The 27,175-nt window shown below is 35.7% G+C and overlaps 1 protein-coding gene across 2 annotated transcripts in view; it reads right to left on the reverse strand.

The window, feature by feature from the left end:
- Positions 1-27,175, reverse strand: part of LOC147415015 (transcription initiation factor TFIID subunit 4-like) — a 145,217-nt gene that overhangs the window by 61,841 nt on the left and 56,201 nt on the right. For both annotated transcript variants that reach the window (XM_086469153.1, XM_086469152.1), the window contains 3 exons: positions 17,187-17,317; positions 15,031-15,156; positions 7,152-7,208 (listed from right to left, as the gene is read on the reverse strand). In XM_086469153.1, coding sequence (XP_086325279.1) covers positions 7,152-7,208; positions 15,031-15,156; positions 17,187-17,317 — 314 coding nt within the window. The remainder of the gene's footprint in view (positions 1-7,151; positions 7,209-15,030; positions 15,157-17,186; positions 17,318-27,175) is intronic.

The following is a 27,175-nucleotide window of genomic DNA, read 5'->3' on the forward strand; positions in this document are numbered from 1 at the left end:
TGGTAGCAAGGTAAGACAATTACTATATTTAAATGGCGTGCATAGCTGCTAATGTCTCAAACAGCAGATTGCATCAGTACAAATACATTTGTCACACAAAATCTAAGAAAATTACACTGCTGCTGTACTAATTTGAAGGCTGCCATCTTTCAAGTACCTCTCACTGAGGTATCAGCTAAACAACGAACAATATTTGACCAGACAGCTTGCTTTCTTGCTCCTTTCTGTTGTCATACTCACCTGTCCCATTTTGTTTTGTATTAGCCCCCATTTTCCACGCTATGCAACCTCATTTTTCTGTTCTTATCAACACCTCACATACAAAGACTCACAATCTGACATGGGCCTTCATGAGGTAGCACAACACGTCGATAGGATGCTAATGATCCTTCTCACACAATGCATCCGGATCTGTATGTAACTCTAGTGACCGAGTAAATGAAGTTCTAAGAATTTTTCTAGATAGCAAGTATAAACAAACTTAAAAAGAGCATTCTTACTTTATATTATAAAGGCATATCAAGTATAAAATTAGTTTGTTAGTTAAGAAAGTCATGTATTTAGCTCATCTATCAGTAAAACAGCATTTGCTTTTAGAACACTAAAACCAACAGTTATAATCAGTCACAAAAAATAAGCATTCATGTTAACTAAACAAGGGCTAGGCAGCATATGTACACTAAACTCATGCATCTCTCTGGAACTCCACCAACATGATTTCATAAAAGGAAATTATTACATTGGACAGGATTGGATTTAATTTAGATTTCTGCTAGACTAATGAGGTAATCTTGGGTCAAGCTTGGTTTAGAGAAAAGACCAAAAAAAAAAATCTAGCCTTTAATAAATATACATTTTATCTAAGCAGGAATAAAACAATTTGATGCAGTTGGAAAATAATATGGCCATTCCTTTGATCCCTTCACATTTTTCCATCAATTAACGCAGTTTTCTGACTCTGTGTAGCAAGGGTAACACCAGACTTCATCTTCAGCCAAACAATTGCCATCGCTTCTGCTCCAAGCACAGGAAAACAGGTTGGAAGTGTCATGGTCTTCAATTTTACAGAGAGATAGGCAAAAAGTTCTGCTGAATAATAGACTACTATTGCCTGAAGTTCCTCAGGACTTGTAGAATTCATGGCAGGGTAATACCTTCTCCTTGGAAACAGGAAATTTTTTTGCAAAACCCACTGTCTTTAAACTAATATGAACTTTTGAAGATCTATACAGTCAGATTCATGTGCAATAAATTTATTACTGGTTATAGATCATCTTGTCTTTTCAGCCGTGGTATTTGCATATGCAGATAAATACCATTCCTCCCCTGTCCTTCCCAGGAGTTCATAATCCAGTTATCAGAATTTGTGACTGTTATCATAATATATCTGTACATCTAAGTAATATGAACTCAAAAGGAAAAAAAATACAGTTAACAGAAAAGCAGCAAGCTTGATAACGCAGCAGGATTTTCATGAAAGTATTTTGACTGATAACAGACAGGACCCACTTCTATCTGAAATGCAAGTTTAATACTAACACTTAAAATCACTGCAACAACTTTATAACTTCAGGAAAACCTCGTACTCTGAAACCAAATCCATGGCAGTGTTGCATGGGCTTTAGACAGTACTGGAATAGTCTAAGCATTTTTCTGAAGCATTTTTCTGGGTACAAGCAATAGACCTGTGGTAAAGGGACAGTGTAAACAAAGTGACACTGTTATCTAACCTTCTGCATGTATTGACAAAAATGCTTGCATTGCTTCTGTATCACCACTGTAGCATTGGTAACCTGATGCAGAAAACTATTTATGAAACAACTCAGTTCTAAGGAATCATTATTGCCTAAATGTCATTACTTCGGGTATCACATCCCTAGCTTTTCCTTCTTTCCACCTACTGACTCTCAGATGGGTTAGAGTGCTAAGTGGAAATTTAATTTAAACTTATTTCTGTCCAAGTACTCCATTTCTCAGTGCAATGTTTTATAAGAAATCTTTTTAAGAAAATATTGTTGCTTTTGATTCAGTATTTTTAGGTCAGACATGATAAAATAAAAAACTTCTTTAGACTTCTCATCATGAGAGATACTGCATTACTAGTACAATCTTTAAGGACTTTGGTTTTGCTAAAAACAATGAATAGCCAAACAACACAAAATCTTTTTCATTTGCTTTTCATTTTCAGTAACACCTTATGAAAACAGGGATAACTGCAGTAACTATTATTTAAGTATTTTAAAAGAAGCCACTCCTACTGAGTTGATAAATAAATACTAATGTGGTGACAAGGAATTATTTAGAGTATTCATAATGTACTTGTTAAATATATGATGCTGGAGTTTCAGTAATTCTGCTAAGAGAAGTTACCTTTTTATGTGGGATTTAAAATTTCTAAGGCAGCGTTAGAGCCACATAAGGTATACAACAGGTGATGTACATGTTTCATTATAATTTTTAAGTAAGAGAAGGATCCTATGGCTTCTTATAGAACTCTGTCAGCTAACAGTCCAGGTATTTTTGTGCATATAACTCAGAAAAGGATACAGTTCAAAATCTAAAACTTAGCCGAGTAAGGCTCTTGTTGTACAAGATGTACAGACTGCTGCAGTGGATACAGCTCCTTGTGGGACTGTGGAAAAACCCTGCCCCTGGTCTGCCTTATGCAAGAACTGGGTACTCCTAAAGCTCCTAGCCAGTGTAACAGTCACAACAGCAACCCGCTTAAATACATACGACTGTTAAAGGACTGTATCCAGTCCTAGAAAGATGGGCTATCTGTGCTGACAAGGGTACACAAAGGGCTGTCTTCTGTCTTCCCCGGTAAGACTTCTGTTATGAATAGCAACAGGTCTGAGATTTCACTTGCATGATTAACAAGCACATCTGAGAATAGATTCAATTGAGTGTTATCTAAACTGATCTAGGTCCTGGATACACGCCCAGACCTTTATGGTGTCTGGTTTAAGTTTTTAATATTATGCAATATTCTTGGTTGGTGATGACACAAAGATTTTAACCAAGTTAGTCTTTCAGGATCAAACTCAGCTACTTGACTTTTAAATTAGAAGATTTTTAGCCCACAGACACTGAATACGTAGAAAAATACCTGTGACAGAAAGGATGTTTAGGATTTTACCTTCCCTGCCTTTCTTTTAAATCATTTCTATTATTAATTACTAGGTGTTGACTCAATTATTCCTAATCTTGATCTACTCCTGCTATCAGTTATATGTCCTGGTTTATGTCCTATTTAATGAACCCTTTTAATGGAAATTAGAGAACTCGTAATTTCTTTAACTTATATTTGTGACTCTCCATGCTTCCAAGAGATTACATAAATCAGCGTATTTTCTAAACCTTGATTTTAAAAGCTTTAATCATGCGATAAGAAGTAGACACTGTTCACAAATGATGCTATTTCTTACATTAAGTTGTAACGAGAGTCAAACATTTCAGAATTTGTTACAAAACAATATAACAAGTAGCAGCTGAAGAGCAGCATTTTTCCCTGAAAGAGTCTCAATGGAAAATATTTTTCACTAGTTTATTAAATAGGTTTACCATTAAAACAATCATATAATGTCCACTGACAAAAAGCTGCACCAATTTAGAAGTGTGAAAGTAAATGGAGAGTTTTAAGCAATATAAACCCCCACAGGCACATTCTCCTACTGCTTTCACTCAAGTTCATTTGAAACAGGTTAATGCTAAACCAAAATAAGTCAATCAAACTGAAATAAGAGTGGGTTTGCACTGACTTAACTAAAACAGTGCTAGTCTGTATGTGAATGAAACCTGACTGTTATGTCTAGTCTCTGCAATAAGACCATATGTAGATGGACCTTCTGTTTGTTTTGTTAAACATTTAAATGTAATTTAAACTTGATTTATGCAAGTTTGGCGTAAACAATATGCGGAGTGGTTTGAAGACCGGCTAATAAACAGAGTAAGATGGAGTTACAGAACAAAACATAAAACAATCTTCACCTTACCAAACAAATTTTTAAATGTGTTCAAAGGACATAGTGACCTCCCTGTACATTTCCTTGATGACACCAATAAGAAGGGGACTTCTTAATGGTAGAAGTTCTGTGAAAGATACTAAACTGATTTTTTTTCTTTTTAAATTAGGAAGAAAATGAGAGCACTATGGAATTAAAGACTCCAAAATATCCATAAAGGACAATGTTTTGGAATAAATACCCTTTGCTAGCCTTTCTTCTTCCCTCTTCATCCTATGATTCTTGTGTTGGTACCTTTATTTTGCATTCCAAGACAATGTCTTCTAGAGTTCTTTCAATGTTTTCAAAAAGTTTTTTCTTAAAGATTCAAAAGACTTTCTTAAAGACTTAAAATTACTTCTTTTGGTATTTCACTTTCTCCCTCTGACTTTTGTCTTCATTAAGTATCTTGGGCTATATTGTCTTTATCAGACTTCATATATTGATTACATTTGGTTTAGATACTCATCCATTTCTATCTGGCAGGAAACCAGGGTACAGTACTGATCACACTCCGTTTTGAAGAGGATTGTTGCAGACCTGCCTAGTTAGCAGGAGGAATGCAGCAGTGTCGCTGTTCAAACACAGGCACACTGCAAAGTCTGAAACATTACCCATTTCCAGAACATAATACTGAAACTATCAGCTGCTTTTCTGATGTGAAAAAACAAACCGACAATCATATCATTAAACAAGTAACACAAGCTAAAAATGCTGCAGGTTTCTTGGATGCCCTCTTTATGCTTTTTAAAACACTATCTAGTAGCCACTTTACTACTGGCCAGAAGAATATCTGAGCAACAAAAGTCTTCAGGCAATATTCAAGACACAGAAATCATGGAAACACAGCTTCAAATCTAGCTTACTATCAAAGCTGACAGTATTACATTCATCAGCTTATACAAAACCTGGAAGAAATCCAATTTCTCTCTCAGTTATGGGTCATGTACACATAAGAGTAGCTCAGCTAGCGGTGAAGTTTTGAAATTTTTACATTTTTCTAGGAGCTGATTCAAAACTTTTAATTTCAAAAAACAAAGCCATGCCAAAGACACTCTAATTGACCTTTTATACTATAAAATTCATTATTTTTTATTTTCGCAGTGCCATACAATTTGAGACATCAGCACAGCATATATTCAGTATCCAATGCAGAAAAAAAATACAAACAATATTAAACCAAAACCTTGCCAGTCCCACTTCCCCGCTCCTCTTTGCAAAAGTTAATGCAAAAGAATATGTTTTTATTAAATATATTTGAATATTTTAGGTGAAAGTCTCTAAACTAGTTGAAGAAAGAGCTTTAGAACCCTAATTACTAAAAAACAGAGACATGCTTATATTTCTTATGGTTTCAAATATGTAGAATGAAATTCAACTTCAGAGAGAGGCATGATGCCAGCAAGTTATAGACTTTCATTAGAAGGGTGGGAAAAAAGGCAGGGCTAATGTACAAAAGAATAGGGTGCAGCACTTAAACAGAAAACCTAGTATTCATTCTGCATTTACTCAAACCTGTTATCATATCCAGGAACACCACTACTTTAAAATCACATAGCGGTTTGATCTAAGCATCTTTAATTAGGTAACCACCAAAATATTTGCTAGCTCTTTACTAATACCACTATTACCATTACACAGAATACATTTCATACACTTTCTTTTATTCACATGTCAGCACAGCGTCACTCCCTCTAGTGGGTAAGAAACACAGCTTGTACGGACAACCCAAATTTTCATACAAGGGAGAAGTATTCCTGCAGCTACACCAAAAGCAACAACACTGGCTAGAGTGCAAGTCTTCTATCACAGCTATAAAGAGAACCACTATTTCACTCTGACTGCTAGAAAACGTGTTTTTACTAGTCCTGTTGTTTACTTTTGCTTCCTCAAGTTTCCAATGACCAAAAAAGAATTACCATGAATGCAAATACTCTGGCAGCAAGAAATGCATTTATTTCTAGCTTGCTTTCTCTTCCAGCAGAAGGGTAGTTTTAGTTCTCAGCTCAACAGCAAGTTTTGCCTGCCATCAATTATTTTCACAAATCTGATTCTTACTTTGCATTACACTGGCTACATACTAAACTCAAGTAGTATTTAAATCCTATGTCTTTTCCTACCAAATAACTTGATTACTTTATTTCATTTGAATACTTGTTTGACAAACCCAACTCTGGAAACACTGAGGGATGGTCTAAATGCTTACAAGAGATCATTTCAGCAAATCTTACTAAATAATCGCATAATAAATAAAAAAGACAAAACTCAATCACGTACTTGGATTGTTTTGACTGTTATATATATAAAATCTGTATAGCTAACGGAACTATAGAATACTGCCAACAGGGAAACAAAACAAGAAGAAGGGTCAATACAAAAGAACCTGTTATATGCATATGTATTACCTTCTAATGTATAATTATTACCTTCTGATACATATATCCAAAGAAGTTGGCTAAAAAAAACAGCATCAGTTTGCTGCAAATGATGTTGCTCATTTTTTAAAATAGGAATGACTTTCAACTGATAGATATTTTAGTCATTCTAATTGATTTAAGTTACAACCCAATCCTAAGCCATGAGATGCCTTAAGCAAAGGACAGCCACTCTCATTTACAGCAAATTAAGGTACTCAGTAGTTCACAAATTGTTACTCCTAGAATAACATATCAAAACTTCATCTGAAATTATTTGATAATTTTTAGATTATTGTAATTCAGACTGATGAGTAAATACTGAACCACCCTGTAGAGAAAATGACTGGCAATTACATTACTTGAAAGACTTACCAGAACAAAATTATTAAGTAGCACGTTTCTAAGAAAGTGACATTTTACAAAAAGACAAAGGCATATATTTTCCACCAAAATCTAGTGCCGCTGTCATCAACAACCCAACAAAAGCTACAGCTACCTAAAATGGAAATGAAAATGTAATGTATGGAAATATTCTCTTATAAAATCTCCTTAGGCTTCACATGTATTAATGTATTAGTTTGCAAACATAAAGATCAAAGGCAAAGCAACAAATACATCCTAAAAAGTTTTTAGTCAGATTTTTATTAACGATATACAAGTAGCAAGGCATAAAAAATTAATATGTTCAAGCCTTGAAACGTCAAGTGTAATGATCTCTAGCTCTGCTTACCTCCTTTGCTTTTTGTTTCAGTCTAGCTTGCTCTGGGTCTTCTTGCCTTGAGCGACTCTACATGTTTAAAAAAAATGGGGAAAAAAGGTTAACAGATGGTTTAAGAACCCCTCGTCTGTTGCAGTAAGTTAAAAAATAGCAAAGAAAGGGGAACAGTATACAAGGTGCCAAAGATGGGATGCTTAAATTCGTACAAGTGCAATTTCAAACCCATAGGCCTCACCCAAAAGACTGTTAAATATTCAGTTGTAAATAAGACCTACCCTAGATTTAAATTTTAAAAATTACCACGTTTTTGTCAATGCTAAAGTTTCCATACAGGTTAAGATTTCAGTTATTTAACACAAACAAATTCAAGCATCTGAGATCAGAAGTGACACCCCTTTGATTATCTGAACTTTTTCATTTAAACTCCGTACAGCCAGTCACTTTAAAAATAATTTACAGTTTGCAACTAAGCTTTTATTCAGCTGTTGGTAGAGAATGTGAAGAAAACAGTTGTAAAGTCGCCCTCCCAAACAGTAGATCTTCATAATAAACATGTTACTATCCGTATGAGCTTACTTTGAGTAACAGCATAGAAATACACATAAGTTAAACTCATTCATGCACTACTAATAATATTAACGTTGTAATTTCTAAAACTGGAGAAATATTGCCAAATGGCAACTTCTGTGTTTTTCTTCAAAACCAGGAACAATAGCTCTAAAAACCCGTTAAGAATAACTGTTTAATTGCAATAACAACCCGTAACAGTACATTTCTTCAGATACAGACTGGCTTACAACCATACATTAAAACTATTAAATTCTTATTTATGCTCACTAAGCATACTGAAATTAATGGAATTCAAAACTCAAAGGGTAGATAATATATGCATTATACTTTTTTAATTGCAAGATTGGTCAGTATTCAGAAAAGGTTGCATAAAAAGTTGCAAGAAGATGCAATAAAAAACTTGCGACATCCATGGGAAACAGTTGTTCCTGATACCTGAAAGGTGTAATTGTTTTATTTCAGTATTTGAGATTTAAAGTGGTATAATTTACACAATTCCTAAAGGACTATCTATGCCCTCTCCTATCTACCATTCTCTTCCTCTTTCTATGCTGAAGACAGACCTGAAACTTGAAAGAATATTATCTTGCCCACTTACATATGCTCAGATTTTTTCCCATTGTTTGACTGTTTCATAACATATTCTGTTCAGAAGTTAAAAATCCATTAAGAAAAGCAAAGGGAGTCGGGTTTCAAGGGTAAGGGGACGTGCAATATTGTTGATATACCTGGAGAGAGCCTTGACTATGATTTAGCAGCCAGGGCACCAATGACACTGAATTCTCTACCCTTTTTCCTGTTTGTTTGGGTTTTTTAAACTAGGGTTATTTTTTCAGCTAATATAGCACACATATAAAACACAGTGATGACAAAACGTGGCCAAATTAAACAATAATGAGTTTTTTAGAAGATGTGCTTGACTCCTCCACTGTGCACATTAGCTTCATCTTCCAACATCCCCTACTGGTGATTTTGTGCCTGTTAGCATAAAAGGCAGTTTGACAGGATAGTGTCTGGAGTAAAGTAATGAGGAATTAAAATCTGTAGATAGTTAATGACCAAATTAAACTATCATGTTGTAGTTGTGCCAACCAAGAAAGAAATTCCAACTTAACATAGACTGAGAAAAATGTAGATAATCTGATCTAGTTAATATTTCAAGAACAAAAAGGCATTTCATTAAATACGTGGATCTGCCAGAGAGCTGGGACTCTATTCAGTAGAGCAATTACTAAGAACTTGAATATATTTATACCTATTAAGTTAAAAAACAAACAAAACCCCCACCATTCAATGAGTTGCTTGTCTGGGAAACGGACTTAGGTCTAAGTATTAATGAACTGAGCTGAATTAGATCCTTGCTATTTCAATTTGTGATGACAGTTCAGTCATTGTGTGCCTCAGTTTCTCCAGTATCTTGTATGGAAAAATCATATTTAGTCCTTTTCTGGGTTTTGATGATAAATTTATAAATGTACAATGAACTTCTATTGCCTTCTGAGTCTTGCAGTGAAAGCAGTACAGGAATACAAAGTGTTGTTATACTACTGTATGAAGCTGAATCATTTGCCAAATGCAAAGTACAAGTTAAAAGCACTTCAGCTTAAGGAGAAAGCACAGTGTCCTGGGAGAATGAAGCTGAGACTTCTAATATTGTTACCAAGTTTCTACAAGAAAGTGAGAGAATCCTGGAAAACACACCAGATCTATGTTGCATTTGGGGACATCGTAGGAAAAATTAAAGCAATAGATGCAAAGCAGCATTGCAATTTCCTGGACTCTATAAGTGAAGGAAAAACACTGAAAGAGCTACAGATTAAAAAAAAATAATAATAATAAAAAAAAAAATCACATTTAAAAGCTGGGGCTTTTTTTTCCAGAAACTGACCAAATAAAAGTACATCTGGACTTCAGAATAATCTGAAAAAGCAGACCCCAAAAGCAGGCAAAAAAGGAGATTATCCACCTGTGTAAACTTCTAGCTCATTCACAATAAATAAATAATAAAAAGTACTTCAGAGGCGAAAACATGTACTCAACTCCTGACTGGTATTAAATACAGGATTTTTTTCAGCAATGCAGATTTAAAATACCAGGTGATGTTAGATACATAAACCCAGACTGAAGGTAAAGGTGGAACTACTTTTACGTTTAGAATAACGCAGTGAATTTCTGGTTATTCCACTGAACGGCCTTTTCAAAGGGCTCAGGCTAGCTCTTGTTTCAAGCAAGTAGAATTCCAGCTTTACATTCAATGTGTCATTACTGGTATAAGTAACACTAAAAAAATTAAGGAATTTAACTGCCATTTCTCTTTCTTTTTGTGCTGAGATAAATTTTAATAGATTTTTTTTTTAAAAACAGATTGTTAAGGCTAAAATACCTTCCTGCTGACTACCACGTCAGTTTGCAAATCAGTAAGCTTCAGAAATAAAAACATCAGCATATGGAGGCTAAAATGTGTTAAAGAAAAGAAACAGTTTAAAATTGACTATTTTATTAATTCTTCACTTTACGATCTAATGTAAATTATAAAAGGCTTCTTCAATGCCAATGCAACACAGATTAAAGCAAATACAAGCAAACGAAAATGTCAAGCTTAACAGAGGTGCCTAAACAAGCTTTAAAAATGTCACTGGCTTCTCTTTACACTCCATTCCACATGTGAACATCTCTTCCTTCCTCTGAAGAGTTTGAACAATTTTGCTGCTGCTCAGTTCTTGTAGTGCTTGTCTATGTGTCACCATTTTGACTCACCAATTATTTTAACATTTTACACTTACTTTCATCAAGCTACTGACTAATCATCCTATTTTTTTAAATTCAAATAAAAATTTTTTCTTCAAAGGCACCTCATATTTTTGATTTTTGTCTTCCTTTCTCCTTTCCCTCTAACATCCAAATCTTAATATGCTGCATCTCACCTGTTTTTCCAAAATCTTTTAATGCACCAATGCCTCCTTCCTCTAAAGCCTCAGAAACACCCACCAATCACAGAAACCCACCCCAACTCAAATACTTTAAAGGAGTTTATCACAAAATCCTTTCTCTTCCCCTCTCTATTCTTCACATCTAGATCTGTACATAAAGAAAGCTGAGTTTACATAATATATTTTCACATTGATGAATAAACACCTTTAGAAGCAAGCTAACTTCCCGTAGTAATTTTTGAGAAACCTAGGACTGATCCTACCCAGATAACATACTTATAAATACATTAAATGCTGTCTCCTACTGAGAACTTATTCACCAAACCAGGTTTGTTAACATTTCTCCCAAACCAAGCTACTTTTAGTAGACCAGACAGACTGATATTTTAATTGTTAAGAATGAAAGTGTTCTGTGTTACGAGAACTTGCTATCTTATTTATCTGAAAACTGCCTAGATCACAATAGGTCTATGGAAATATTAGGCTTTCAAAGTATGAAAAGCAGCATATGTTAAATGTGTGTATTCAAAACACATTACAAAATAAGGGGTTTCATTTACATGTTACCAAACTCCCTAACGTTCCAAACCTCAGCTTTTCCCCTTGCCTGCGTTAAGGAAGAATGCCACAAAAACAGACATCTAATTACACATGTAACAGCTTAGTTTTAAGAAGGGCATTTTGTATTTCATAGAATTGTCTTAAATTGGAAAGCTACAGTATTTTTAAAATAATAAGGGTATAACTCATATAATACTTAAATATTATTACTTTTAAAATTGGAGGATACTCTGCGCATCTATGCAGATGGACAAACTAACAGTCCTTCTGATGTATTTAATTATGATCATTATTCAGTATTTTGTTGTAATTTGTAATGTCAAAGCTGCGCTTTCTGTCCACTTTACGTACATTTCGTCTCACTAACAAAAAAGTTTTCTATTAGATTTGTAATAATTTTGAAGTCTCAGCTTGTTAAAACTGTGTTAGAAAATGTCGCACAGGGTCTCTCTTGCTAAAAATACATGCTCCTGCATTTAGCAATATCTGATCCCAGTTAAGGCACTTACAGCTCTGCTCCCCCTTCCCAATACATACACTGGGAGTCTTTAATGCTTCAAATTCATCTTTTTTCATTAAATAAAGTTAAGAGTCACAACTGCAGGTGCTGTACTATTGAGAGGCACTGCTGTGCCAACAGTTTCCATTTCAAACCTATTTTTTCCCCATTGATGACATTAGAACTTCACCCACGGCTGTACCAGCTTATAACTTTCACTTTTAATTAAAGAAATTAAATTGGCAACATGAAACACTTTGCTTTCACATTAGCTTTGTTAATAAAAAGTGAAAGTTAAAAGCAGCATAGCTGAGGGTAAAACCGTATTCAGAGCTACAACCACAGTGAGGTGGAATGCAAGAACACAGGTCTAAAAAAAGATTTATTTTAAAATCATTAAAATTGAAGTAACAAATTTCTAAAAATTCAGAAAATTATCTCAACACAGTAATTCCCTCTTTGCTCTCCTCTCATCAGAAGTGAGTTATAAGCTTCCATTCAGAGAGCGCTTCATCTCTCAGAAAGCTGCATTACATCCACTGTACTCTCAGAAGAGAGGGAAAAGATTAAATTGGCATGACGACTGAACTCATCTCTGGCTCAAAGAGGTAGACTCTTCAAGCAATCACAGGATGTGCATGTAAGGAAATCTGCATTGCCAAATTTCAATATCTCTCCAATAAAAAAGCCCTTCAGCCTATGGTACTATAAAAACCACTGTCATCCATAAATACTAATTAACTTCGCAAACAACACTAAACATAATTTTCCATTTACTTATGTAATTATTCTTTTTACAGAACAGACCTTACTCCTCTGATAGTCATATTTAAGACCCAAAAACTTGAGAGGTTTGTGCTACTAATACAGAACACTCAAAATAATGGACTAATAGAATGTATATATTGGAAATTAATTTTCAAAATTAATTTGCTAATAAACATGCATTTAGCCAGTTTGAGCAGATGAATTAACACAGTAATATTAAAATGATCCACTTCATTACAGATTATATCACCGAAGCGTTATTCACTGATTTTCTGAAAACAAGGACAACTCCAAGCTGTACCTCTTTACTGCAGAAAGCACTATTCTCTCCAGAACACAATTCAGAAATAAAACCAACCAACCAAAAAAAACCCACAACTACAAACTCCTATTCCTCCTGCTGCCAGAAATATTTCCATTATTAGCCCAGAACCTCATTCAATTTGACACACACAACCTGCATTTTCCAGGTTTTGGAAATGGCTATGAAAGCAGCGAGGAACACATCTCTTGCTATAGCAAGACCTGTGCTTTGTTTTTTTTCTTTTTTAGAAAGTCCACACAACACACACCATGTCAAATGTAAAGGTAAATTCCTCAAGTGATTTTAGTCTGGCTTTTGACCTTTCTGCAGTCTTAAGACTTTCCTTAGCTGCTCTTGCTATTTCCCATACCAGTCACCAGAGACAGATCCAAAAGATCTCTGCTCCTGCACACACGTGGAAACAACAGCCAGTGGGTCCTTACTGAGAAAACATATGAGGGCGAAGAGTTGACTCTCCCAAATATTTCCTTCAAAGAGACTGCACTCTTCAACATATGTGTTTATATACAAGATGACACCTCCTTGTGCCATTTTCATTTTACCCTATTATTCATGTATCAGGAAGATAACCCAAAAGTAGTGACAATCAAGGCCGCTGCAGTCTCTCCCTGTACAGCTTCTATATTTGACACATTATATTATCTGGATGTTTGAAACAGGTGATGTTCCAGCAGCAGGAGGTGACTGGATCTCACAGTTTTGGGTACCAATATGTCTTTAAACACTTCTATTATAAAAAGAATTACTAGGAAGTAAATTAGAGAAACGCTTTGGGCCGTATGTTCTAGGTTAAAAAGAAATTGTATGTTGCATTGCTTCTATAGCATACCTTATGATTTTTCCTTTCCTGTCAAGTTTGTCTTCCCCCAAAATATCTCACTGGAATGAGAATATCAGTCGTTATTCTTCTAAGCTTGTGGTATGAAGTTTCTTTTCTTAAGTATTTCCCAGACATGGGACGTAAGATTTTGTAATATTTTCTCATTTAACAAGCCAAATAATACTGCTATTTTGCTTTAAAGATACTCTTGTAGCTTCACAATTATTTTTAACTTGGACAGTGACTTTTCTCAAAATGCCAAAAATTTAAAATATTTTTTGAAACACATCTTTTTTTTCTTCTATCTCCCCATCTGATTTTATCTCTCATTCTCCCAAATCCATTTCCTGAAGCAAAACCAACCCCATCTGCAGGCTTACAAATTCTGCAATTGCATCCTACTGTAATAACTGAAATTATGGTTGCAGATCAATCAGAAGACTAGTGTCAAATATTTTCTTTTCTCCTCCTACAGAAACCAACCCACTACCCAAAACAACAACAAAAACCTGCAAAGCTGACACTTTCTTTGACCATCATTTACATATCTTTCTTACCCCTTATTAAATTCTAATGCAAAACTACCAAATGGCTTTCAAGGCTTCACAAAGACTCATGCTGACTCCCCTTTCATTTCAATCTATTCCTTCATTTTTCATCTCTTTTCAGTTGATTATTTTGTTGTTAATTATTAAATACCATCCACTCCAATGCCCAAAATATTTCCTTCATTATCTTACTCTTTGTCAAAACTAGGACTTTGGTTGTTAACAAGGCTCCAAAGTGGAAATAATTAAAACAGAATTTTCACTGTGCAACTTAAACCTGCTTACGGTCTTCCATACTAGACAATAGATGAGGTACCATTAGCAGGCAATTTTGAAACTTTTCCTAAAATTTTTCTGCTGAGTAACTTTAAAAAGATGTTGCAAAATAACATACCAAAAAATAATAAAAAAAAAATCTAGAAACTCAAGAAGTAAAATGCCTCAAAAAACTCAAGTAAAAAGCCTGAAAAAAATCCCTAACAATTTACTGAATTGTGTTTAAATACCAGAAGTGTAGGCTATGATTTTCAAATGGCACAGAAACCCTGGCATCTATTAAATTTCAAAGGCAATTGTGAAAATAATTTCAGCAAGTTATTTTGAAAATGTTAGCCATTGTCTCCTGTATTTCCAAGCACTCATCAGATTCGGAGCTTCATCTTGAAAACACAGGAGCATTCCAGTCAGATAAGTCTGGAGTCATCGTAGATAAGATAGCATGACTTAACGAATTAAAGGTGTAATGTCACAACAACAGTATCATTTTGTTAGAACAAAATGTGTCTATGAAACAGATTTTGCAAAATTAAATATTTGTTTGAAGACTTTGAATTGTTAAGTAGTTTAAAAAAATAGAGTTAAAACAGATACCTTGGCAGCCTTTAGCAAGATTTCCCTCTCTTGTTCATCTTTCCTTTGCTTTTCTAAACGCTCCAACTGTTCAAAAAACTTTAACTGTGATCGGACATCTGTAGCTTGTTCATACCATTCATCATCCTGTAAAATAAGAATGTTTTACAAAATCATGCATTTTCATCACGACTATGCATTTAAAGAAGAATATAGATGATATACATTAAAATCTTTCCATTGTACTAGCAATTAAATTTTTTTTTTAAGCTCAGGGGAATGAAGCCAGCCTATGGTTAATAATGCAGCTAGAATCTGATTATTTAAGTAATATCTAAGCAAATGAAAAAAACAAGTATTATCAGCACTCGAGACATCAAAGAGTTAAAAAAAAAAATCAAACCCAACACGCTTACTGATCAAAAACCCCTAAGATGCTTAACTTTATTACTGAACAATTCTAGATACAGGATGTAAGCCTGGTTATAAACTGCAATTTGTGTATTTACTCATCTTGAGCTACTAACAAACATGATTGTGATGCAGCATTATAAAAGCATTAAAGCTAAAAATTCAGTTGAAAATAAGCCTCTAATTACAATTAAAATAGCACTTTATGACAACTAAAAGCACGTAAGCTTTCCTACAACCCAACAAACAAGAATTTACGACACAAGCCACACAGAGAACACTCAGAATGTCAGTCAGAAAAATAAGTTATCCATATTACTTCCATCTCATCTGCTTAATATTTTCCTTTTTGACTGCACTGCTATGAAATCAAAGAAAACCATTAACCGAGAAATACACAGAAGACAATGAAAATGCTACAGCTCAATAGGAGACAACACTAATTTTTTTTTCTAAGAATCTGCTAAGATATTATTTTAAATGCATTTTTGGCTTAACACAGACTAAGCAAAGTATTTTCTTCTCAGACACCATCCTAGAGAGAAGGAAGGAGCAATTTAACACTGCTGAAGCTGATGAAGAATATTGAAAAGAAACATGGAGATTTTGCTTTTAGTCCAACATAGTAGAATATATCCATCAACTGCAAAGAAATATGTATGTGTAGGTATAACACAGGCATAGTGGCCTTTATTTTTTTAATTCCATTTTTCTATCACAGTAATGTCGATTCTAGTCACAGATCCCAAAAATACTGCAAGATATAAATCTTGCAGATGCCACTTATAGCCCAACTGTGACTCAGGTTTGGGAAACAGGTAGGCAAAGATACAGTCCAAACCTGTTTGTCCAGGCTTTCACTCATGGAAAACAAAAAACCCCAAAAGGAGAAAAACAAACAAACAAACCAACCAACCAAAGCTACTCAATGTATATACACACACTAAAGAAGTCTAAACACAGCTTAGACACAACACACAACTACAGTTATTGCCATCTTCCTTTTACACCATTTCAACAACTATTAGCATCTTACTTTTATCAAAACAAGATATTTAATATTTATCAATAAAGATGTTTGATTTATTTTAATTTCAAACTGGTTTTGCAGATTCTTATTTAAATTTCCCCCCTGGTTTAAGATATCTAAATTGTTTCAGTTTTCTTCATGAATACAATCACTAACAGTGGAATCAAAGTAGCATTTTATCTTGAAATGTTCTTTTTAAAGAGTATTTAATCACAGTGAATTTACAGCTGGAATCTTTAGTTGTTAAGACAAATTGGTAACTTTTGTAAAATATTAATATTTCTCATAGTTGTTGGGTTAAGACACATTGGTAACTTTTGTAAAATATTAGTATTTCTCACAGCCAAGGACATGTAAAGTTACTATAGATTCCTATATATTGAAGCAGTTTTGATCCAATCAATGGATACCTTGGCCAAAAAAGGAGACATCAAGAATCAACAGTCTCAGTCACAACCTATGAGCAGAAATAGCTTAACAGATGCCCCATGCTAGACACTTCAGCACAGGAGGATGAAAACATAACTCTACACACAAATTCTGTCACAGAGGAGGAAGACAGATCTGGCAAGCAGTGCTCTCATCCCACCACTTTCTATTTGCTGAGGTAGACAAACCTGTGATTAAAACATGCTTTGCACACAAAATGAACACAAAACACCTACTGTGTGCTAAGAAAAAACAGCACCACACCACATCATTCTGTAACATAGAATACCTTTCTTTACACACTTACTTTGTACGATTCCATTCGGTGCTGGGTTATCACTGTTACTTTTTCTATCACTGTTCTTAATCTGTTTTGTGTTGCATGCGAAATAAAAGTAACCACCTCAGCTGCCACATCAGTAATTCCTAGTTTTTTAGCTAAAGCAAAAAACAAAACAAAACAGAATTAGCTTACCACCCCCAAAACCTCTAAAGAACATAAAGTCATAACTTCATTTTCCTGAACAGAAAAATCCGTGACAGTGTACTTATGTAGCTTTGGTGATGCATTCAGGATGCCTTGAAAAGAGGTATGACTACACTTCTAAAGTTTGAAAGAGAAATTGGAGCTTTTTTTTTTTTTTAATCACTTGGGAAGCATTTAAGAATTTTACCAAAGTTTATCGTAGTATATTAATACAAAGCATAACAGAGGATGAGACAATTTGAGTTCTCAGTTGTTCTACACAGAAAAAGCTATTCCTTTATTTTCAGAAGCACTACTGCAGATTAATTTCAGTGTCAACGAGATGAGGCTGCAGCCCAAAGCATACTGTTGCTTACTTTAGCCTACACCATTGGCATACTATTGATGATAAAAATTCTTTAGGAAAAAACCCTGTTAACTGAATATGAAAAAATAGTCATATTATTAACAAGTTACTTAAAAACACCAGTTGTCCCCCAAACACTGCTAAAAGACAAATTCATAGTTATTTAGACATTTGATACTTTGTGCTGAGTTTATATGAAAAGCAAACACTCTACAGTCTAATGTATTGATATACTAAAAAAACACCTAAGCAACAGAAACAAGAATATGGGTAACACTTAAGAATTCCTAAATTTGTCAAAATAATCGCCAAGTTTTGGATATAAATTTGTAGATATATGAATACACATACTAATCTAAGCTACAGTCCTACAAAGACATACAGATGAGTAGCCCCAGTGGGACACTTTTCTGGGTAGAAAACCCTGTATGTGCACACATCGATATATGTATTTTATATAAAGAAATCAGTAGTTGCATTTTGTATGGATTATTGGACCTGAACCACCGTAACAGAGTAAATACTCTGATTACACTCAATCAGTTTTCCATTGAACAAACGCAAGACTTTTTTAAATGTTTGTGATACGTTAATGAGTATGCAAAACACTACAGGAAATTTGCCTGAGAATATTTTGGAAAGCGTTTCCCGAACATCTGATTACAAAAGTGATCTCCGTTTGCAGGGGGGTCCCCGAGCAAATACAAACCTGAGAGGCTTAAGAACGCGTGTGTGCGTTTTGTGAAGCTTTCCTATCTTTTCCTGGCCGAACGCAAGCGCAAGAAACCATCACACGTCTAAAAAATGAAGACGAACAAGTGAGCAGTGGTCTTACACGGATGTACACGTCTGTTATTTTAATGATGTGATCTGAGACGAACTGGCAGCATTCAGCATCACCCTGGGCTTCTGTCAGCGCCGGGCCGGGGCCGCTCAATCACGGCGCGGGCGGGCCGCCCCCGCCGGCAGGGGGCGCTGCGGCGGCGCCGCGCTCCTCGCGCCAGCCACGCGCGTGCCGGGAGGCGCCGAGGTCCCGCGGCCGATCGGCCCGAACGGCGGGTGCCGGCGGCGGGGCCGGGCCGGGCCGGGCCGGGCCGAGCCGGGCCGAGCAGCGCGGCGACAGCACGCTTCGGGCAGCCCTCCCTCGCCACGGCTCTCCTGCGCCGCTCTGCAGTGTCTGTTTAAATGTCTGCTTTATTACATCACCACAGGACATCACTCCCACGCTTCCCAGAGCCCAATTCTCTGTGTCATGTATTTCTGATGGTCATTTTTTTAATGATTCTTTGAAGCTGCTATCTCTTAAATTAACTTAAGCCGTCACTGCCTCCACGTTGTGTTAAGGATTTTACTGATAGGTATATATGCTTTTTAACTGATTTCCGCTTTATCACTAAAAAAAAAATTCAACCTTTCTTGGCACCCAGTTTCTCCTCTGTAAGAGAGACGGAATGCTGCTGAAGGTGCTGAAAGCTGAACACATAAGGGAAAGCAGACACACACATTAAGATCCCAATGCGGCAACTGTGACTCATGCAAATTAAGTCCTTGAAGTCAGTAGGACTATTCATATCGGTAGGAGCTATTTGGGCAAGTCAGATTTGCAATATCCAGACCTATTTCAGCACGCACCATTTTATTACGCAAACGTGTGTAAGCAAAGCTATCAATCAAAAAACCTGAAAGATAAAATGCAAGTAAGAAGGGAAACTTAATTAACTAGTTTACAGAAAAGAGGTTTGAGATGGAAAATTCTGCTGCGTATTCTAGTAAAGGCACAAACAAATAATTGTTAAAATAATAATGCCTTGAATTTCAGCAGTGTAACTACGGCTACCCAACTTCCCTGAACACACACAATCCTTTCATAATAAAGACCTATCAGCATCTTGTTTTTTTCCATAATAAAGGTTTTCCTAATTTTAAAGACTGTTGTTCTAAGTCAATTCAACTATTATATGGCTTGTTTCACCTATTCAACTGTTTAGAAATTCATCCATAATCAAAGCACCATTCCCTGAGATGCCTCATTCCTCAAAGATTCTTGTCCTACATCCTCTACATCAGCTTCTGCCACATTTCAGTATCCTTCTGCTCCCGAAATCCCCCAATAAAATTTTCTCAAGTCCAAAAACTACCTGAGGCCAGTTATACACGGCGCCCCTCAGGAGTCTGTCCTGGGACTTACCTTTTTCAATATCTGTCTCAGTGACCCGCAGGGGGAGACACAAAGTGCCCTCATCAAGTTTGCAGATGGCACCACACTGAATGGTGCAGAGGGAAGGGCTGCCAGTCAGAAGGACCTGATGAGCAGGCTCACAGGAACTTCATGAAATTCAAGGACAAATGCACCTGTGATGGACAAACTCCATGATGCAGACTGGGGACGGACTACCAGGGTAGCAGCGCTGATGGAAAGCACACGAAAGTCTGGTGGTCAGCAGGCTAACCAGGATTCAGCAGTGCACCCTGGCAACAATGAAGACTAACAGCATAGTGGGCTGTATCAACAGTAAAATGGCAGATCAGCAGTAATCAATACATCAAGGGAAGCAATTATTCCTCTTCACTCAGCCCCAGCCCACATCTAGAATACTGCAATCAGTTTTGGATCGCCTGGTACAAGAAAGACTTGGAAAAATTTGAGTCCAGGGAAAAGTCACCAAGGCAGAGCATATGATGTAAATGAGAAGAACCTGAGGGTTCTTCACCCTGGAGAACAGAAGGCTTAGGGGAGACGTTATTGAGAAGATGGAGCCAGACTCTTTATTGAGGATGCCTGAAGAAGAACGAGAAATAAATTCATAAATTGAAACAGCAGAGGTTCTGACTGGATACAGGGAAGAATTCTTCATTATGAAGATAAATTAAGCACTGGAATATTTTGCATAAAAAAAAGCTGTAGACTCTCCTACCTTCCAGGTTTTTAAGATTCAGACAGAAAACATCCTAAGCAACCTTGTCTGAATTTAATGTTGACCCAGCTTTAAGCAAGAGGTTGGATTAGATAACCACTCAAGTTCTCTTCCAACCTGAGTGATTCTATCATGCCTGTCCTCCTGCATAGCTCCAACTTCCTCCTATATTCCTTATTATAGCACAATACCCTTAGTTCCCTCATACATCTAGAATCACCCCCTGGCATGTCTCCCAGTCCATATTTGTCCAAGCTTGCTAGCTGGGCACAGTCAGCTCACCCTGAGGACAGTCTGGTCAGCCTGTACAAGAGCGCTGACTGACAGCCAAGCAGACTGGAGAGTAGAGAAAAAAAAGAAAGTTGACTTCTCCCTCAACTGGGACACACAGAGGGGCTACCTAGCTGCCGATTTATCAATGGATTCAAAAGTTACCTGAAGGGAGAGAGAAGGAAGGCGAACAGACTAATCACTTAAGGCTAGCTTTCTTAGGCTAAGGAAGAAAGAACATAAAGCAAATTTCCCTAAAAATGAATTAGCGTCAAGAAACCAGACTACAAAAAGACAAAAAGATAAATTTTTTAAAAGTCAACTTGTCATGCACAACATTCATCATGTGTGGAAGCATCATCACGTCTACACTGCTCTAAATTACATTAGTCAAAATTCTGTTAGCATAGGATGTCAGAAGCAGGGTGCATTCCAAAGCTGTATACTACATGAATATTTGGCACACTACTTAAATACTTGGATTGTACTCGGGGCAAGGATGGGAAAATTACCAATGTGCTCCTGAAACAACAATCTCAACAACACTTGGAAAGGCTGTATACTTTCACAAACATCCATGCGTACTACTTTACTCATCCGTTGACCTAGGAAAAGTTCTGATACCACTGTTTAGAGACTGGGTTTTTTATTTGCTTTCTGCCACTCAGAGAAAATGTCAAGTAGAAACTGAATCTATGCAAAGAGCTGGAAACAGTTAATTTCAATTTCTTTCTATACTAAAATCTTACTATTTTTTTTCTTCACTGCTACATCTCCCCCTGAGTTTCATCCATTGTAATTTATAAAAAGCATAATGGAATTCTGTCTGCCATCAAAGGAAAATAAGGCTAATCTCTAAAAAAAAAAAATTAAAAATCTCCTCTTCCCTTTGCAAGATTCCCTAGACTGATGATGATGTGGGAAAAGAAATATAATTCATAGTTTTAAGAAATGTGTATATACACATATATATTTTTTTAAAATAACACTATACATACATAATTGTATCAGAAAACACAAATATCCTCAATACATTATTCATCTTTCTAACCAAGTCAATGGACAGTGGCTTCATATACAGGTATTTTTATTTAGGTCCTAGCATTCTGAATTCTGGTCTTAATTGCACCATCTGATCATTGCAATCATAAGTCATAATATATATACTTACATACATACAGAAATGCAAAATCCAAAGAGAAAATTAAGATCAAATAAAATTAACTTATTTCTATCAACAGACTGCTATCATCTGTCTTTTGTTAAAAAAAGTTGAACTTGTTTCTGACTTTTAGGTGGTGATCTTAATATGCTTTAAGTTTGATAACATGGCCACCTTAACTTGTAATTTTGTGACCAAAATTCTGCATTTAAAGCAGTAAGGAGCCACATACTTAAAAGTAAAACGTCAAGAAATGTGTAATTTGAAAAAAGTTGCTTGCTTTTAAATAATATATTTGTTACATTTAGACATTTTTGATAACAAGTCTATGCTTCAAGTCTTTAAAATTACTTTAGCAATGTAATTCTGAACTTTTCCTAGAGCTATGATAAAAACATCATCAAGGATAACAACAAAAATGGAGCTGGAGCAAAGCAATGCTCCAAGCTATAATTTTAACCAATCTCTCCACTTGAATTTGAGTTTTTATATTTTCAAAGACATAACTAAGGTCACGTCCTTCATTCAAGTGTTCTTGCCAGATCTCTACTACACCAGAACTGTACAAGACCATCAAGAATTGATGACTGATTGCATAAACACTTCAGTTCTTCGTGGCAGGACTCAGTTTCAACACATCCTCAGAGGCATCAAGTGCTACTGAAGCAGTCAGTCAAGTCACACCATCCTATATGAAAAATATGAGGGATCACAAATTAATATCCCCAAAGTAAGCAAATTTCTAATCTGCCAAGTGCTTACGGAACAACACAATAAAGCCTGCCCACATATTAATTCTTAACTATGTTTGGAAGCTTTAATAGCAAACCATGGTTCAATCAGCATTTAATAAGGATCTGTAGTATATGAGACAGCACACAAAGGAAGTATAAGTGTCAGAATATTTTTGTTACAAATAAACTATATTCTGTTTAAAAGTTTGAGACATAGCAGCAGAGTTTCTATGAAGTTAGAACTTGTATATAAGTTCCAAAAAGCTTGAGGGAAAAAACATTCAGCAATATTATTCTGATATGGGCATATGTGTCACTAGCACAAGATTGTTTCTTATAAACATAAAAGCACCTGAACCTTGTCATTGAAAACTTTTAGGTCCCAAGAAGTGAAAATTCTGAAGAGTGCTATCATCTGCTTAGCTATCTGAAAGGTACTGGCTCTGCTGCACTTTAAAAGTTTAATTATATTTTATTGATCAAACAAGCTGAAATAAATCGGAAGAAAAGTACTGCCCTATTTGAGAAGCAGAAGAAAAATACTATCCTTGCAGATAGGCTTTCAAAGAATCAAAAAACTTACTTTAATAATTTATACTTTAAGAGGACTGACAGGATTGAGATCAAAGATAAAAAAATTATTTGTAAAACATTAGGTCTGACTGATTATTAGTGTGATAAATTATTGAGTGCCTGTATAAAATCTCTTTATATTTATACTTAAAACAGAAAACCTTGAAGAACTGGTTTTAAACAGTTAAACAGCATGTATTTAGGGCTTGAATTTGTCTTGTCCTTCAACAGAAACATTGGGAGAATGCATAATTAGTCTCTATTTGCCCTAATCACAGGTCAGCCAAAACTGCAGAAAACATTCTCTGCTATCACCTTAAAACCAGGAGAAACTTCTTAAAAGTTTACATTCTGTGCATGAAATATTGGCCCAAAATGCAACTGGAACCAGAATTCTCAGGTCCAGGCCTCTCCAGCAGTTACAGCTGGCTTGCATACTACAAGTGGAAACAAATCACAAAATCAATCCCCCTTGAATCGGGGACATTATTTGTTTAAACTTTCATTTAACCTCATTCAACAGCATCAGACCTAGAATAATGCAACAAAGATGCATCTGGTCACATCTACCAACCTACCTCATCCCCACCACACAGCAAGGACTAGGCAGTGCCTTGGACTGCATCTGCAGTTTTAGACCTAAGCCCCCTTCCTCTTTTATCACAACAGAACCACCACAGTTTTACATGCCTCGGTCACTCTGCGATCTTTCCCATCAGGAAAAGCAAGGTATTGGAAAAAATACCACTTGAGTTTCTGCGGCCTTCCAAACTATGCAATTCTTTAATCAATTTCATTCCCCCATCCCAATAGCATAAGGGAAACTGATGATTTTGTAGTTCTGCTGCAGGTGTCAGCAGTGAAACATTTAAAACACCTTAATCTCTGTAAAATTGCATGTAATTAAATACAACATGATCAGTTAAGTAGTCACAGTTCAAGACTTACGCTATACAGGAACTTCTAGAGACTAACAGTTGAAAAAATTGGGGGGAAAGGGGAGAGCAGTTCACCTTCTAAAACTAGACAAGGAATTTTTGCATGTCCTAAGAGACACCACGTGTGGTCTCTACAGAAAGCAAGTCATGAAATCAACAGAAAACAATAGGTGCTTTATCTAATACTATTATATTAATAATTCTAAACTGAGAAACAGCATTTAACTATTAGGCTGACTAAACACAAAGGGGAAACAACTCTAATGTAATAAGGGCCCTTGGCATCCTGAGGAGCCATAAATGCCAATTATTGAACTTACTTGTCCCAGCCTAATCAAGTGAGACTTAAGAATGGGGTACACCTCCCATATAGCAGAGTCCTCAGCCTACAGAGTAATCCATTAATACTGCATTCATATTGCTATCAAAAGGAAAACCCAATCTTAAATATTAAGATGGGTGCAACACAACAAGGGAAAAAACTAAGGAGGTTGTTTGGGTACAAAATATCCTGGGGTTGTGTTGTGGGGGCTACCAGAGCCCCAGAGAGACTTTAAGTATTAAAAACTGAAGGAAAAGCTTGTTAAACAGAGTGATAGTGCAAAAAACAAACCACTAGCTCTGATGATTAGGATTAGAGATTCCTAGGGGTATAAGATAACCTGGTGATCCCAGGCAAAAGAAACAGTATGATAATTTTAGCTGTAATTTCCTGGTTTCAGTCCTTTAAATAAAAGCTTTACTTTAAGTCTTACTAACTAAATGCATAAATAATTTAATAAATGTTTACTTGCTGTACTGTTAAGCCTGTCTGGTGCTGGAAGACAGGATGAAGAATGGAGAAACCAAAAGACTTTTATTGCTACCTTCACAAAAACAGCCAATCCAAATGAAGTCATTTGAGCAGGCACCTCTGAGGAACCTATAACCTGGAATGTGTTTAAGGAAGCCACAGGCTAGGGAGTGTTTCCTGCCAAACTAGAGAGAATCAGTGCCAAGTGCTTCGAGATTTGGTAAATGATTCCTTCTAGCAGGTACAAACCAGCACCCCTCTGTGAGGGGCAGATGGCCAAGATATATTCCACAGCTTCAAACCAGCCCTGAACAGGAATGGGAAAGATTTTGTAAACCAGTATCTGATACTGTTCCACACTATACTTCCAGTTCACCTTCATATGTAATAAACCGACTTTGTTAAAGAGAATGACTTTTTATCACCATGTAATTGTTATTTACTAAATAACAGAAGACCCTACATCAATTACTTCAGTAAAGTTTGTAAAAGAATTACTTCAGCTTGTTTGTAAAAGAACATTCCTCCTCTCCTTTAGGATAAAAATTATCTCATGAGCTGGCTTCTGGATAGAAGTGGACAGTCTTCTTGAGAACTCAGGACTTGCTGGGTGTAGTATTTGTTCTATACTTCTTCAGAGCTATCTACCTTGAAATGATTCCCCAGGAAGCATTTTGTGAAACTGAAAAACTAGTGAAACATCAATTACTTTTTAAAAATAAATTAACAAATTCCAAACTTACAGATTAAAATCCTCGAAATACATAGCCATTTTCAGTGCAAGACACAGCAGAAAAAAAAGATAACCAGACACAAAACTGTAAAGTAACCTAAAGGAATAAAAAAAAAATCTAAATAAATGTTACACAAATTTTAATACTCTCTTCTCCTCCTCCCTCCAAAGTAAATGCCAACCAAATTATTTTAGCAAAGTAAGATTCACCTAAGACTCATAAGCTCTGTAGTGTGAATGTACTGATCCAAAACCACTCATAAAGCTTGTTTCAGGTACTATAGTGGATTTAACTTACTCAGTACAAACCATACTATAATAAATATTTACCCATTTATATAATTGTATAAGACGTTAGGAAAAGCTATACTGCATAATATAGTTCAGCATCCTTTCTCCAACAGCAGTAGCAGGAGATGCTGCTAAAAGACAGTTAAAAAAAATAGTGTGCAGTAATAACTATAGACAGCTTAGGACCATCCTAAGTTAAGAGGATCTTATCTTTCTTTCTATTAGGTCAGGAAGAAATTTTTTTCCCATTAATTTTTCAAGTGCTTTTTTGAACCAGCAACATCCTAAAACAAGGAGTTCCACAACTTAACTACTCACGTGGGAAAAAAAAAAAAAAAAAAAAAAAAAAAAAAAAAAGCAGCAGCTATTTTTACTTGTTTTGAACGTCTACCTTCTAATTTCATTTGATATCCCTAATTGTTGTAAAGGGAAACCAGAAAAATAGCTACATTCTAGGGGTTCATATTGGTATAATTATTTCAACACAATAGAGCCAGAGAAATAGTTGTATCCATGCAAAAATCTGTGTGTAACCCAGACCAAAATGTCCAATTCCATTTTCTGTGCTGATTCAAAGCTCTTATGCAAGTTGGTGGGATTTGGGGCAAAAAATTAATCAAGTAGAAAAAGAACTTCTCAAGAACCCTACTTAATCCTACTTATACAATTAGTCTTTTTTGATGAAAATCATGTAAGAATGACTAAAAAAGCCTTCACTTCTCTATGAGTTCTCAACCAGGTGGGCAAGTCTGGGAACCCACACATAATTCATACTTTTTGGCAAAAAGAAAGGACTAATTTGAGAAGAGGCCTGACCTAAAATATATATAACCAGACAATCCAGTTTCCAAAATTCTGTCTCTAAGCTAGATAATTATCAGCTGAAAGGTAGCTATTAATCATACCTAAAGAGTCTTTTTACTATCCTTAGTAGTTTGTTTCTAACAGAATGAGGCTAGTCACCAAACAACATTATGCACGGGTATGTGGAGGCTTGGAAAATGGAAGGAGCTGCCACAAATCATGGAAGCATGAGCATATAAGCAGTGCATTC

This window comes from Leptosomus discolor, chromosome 8, assembly GCF_034619465.1.
Source record: "Leptosomus discolor isolate bLepDis1 chromosome 8, bLepDis1.hap2, whole genome shotgun sequence".
NCBI lineage: Eukaryota > Metazoa > Chordata > Aves > Leptosomiformes > Leptosomidae > Leptosomus > Leptosomus discolor.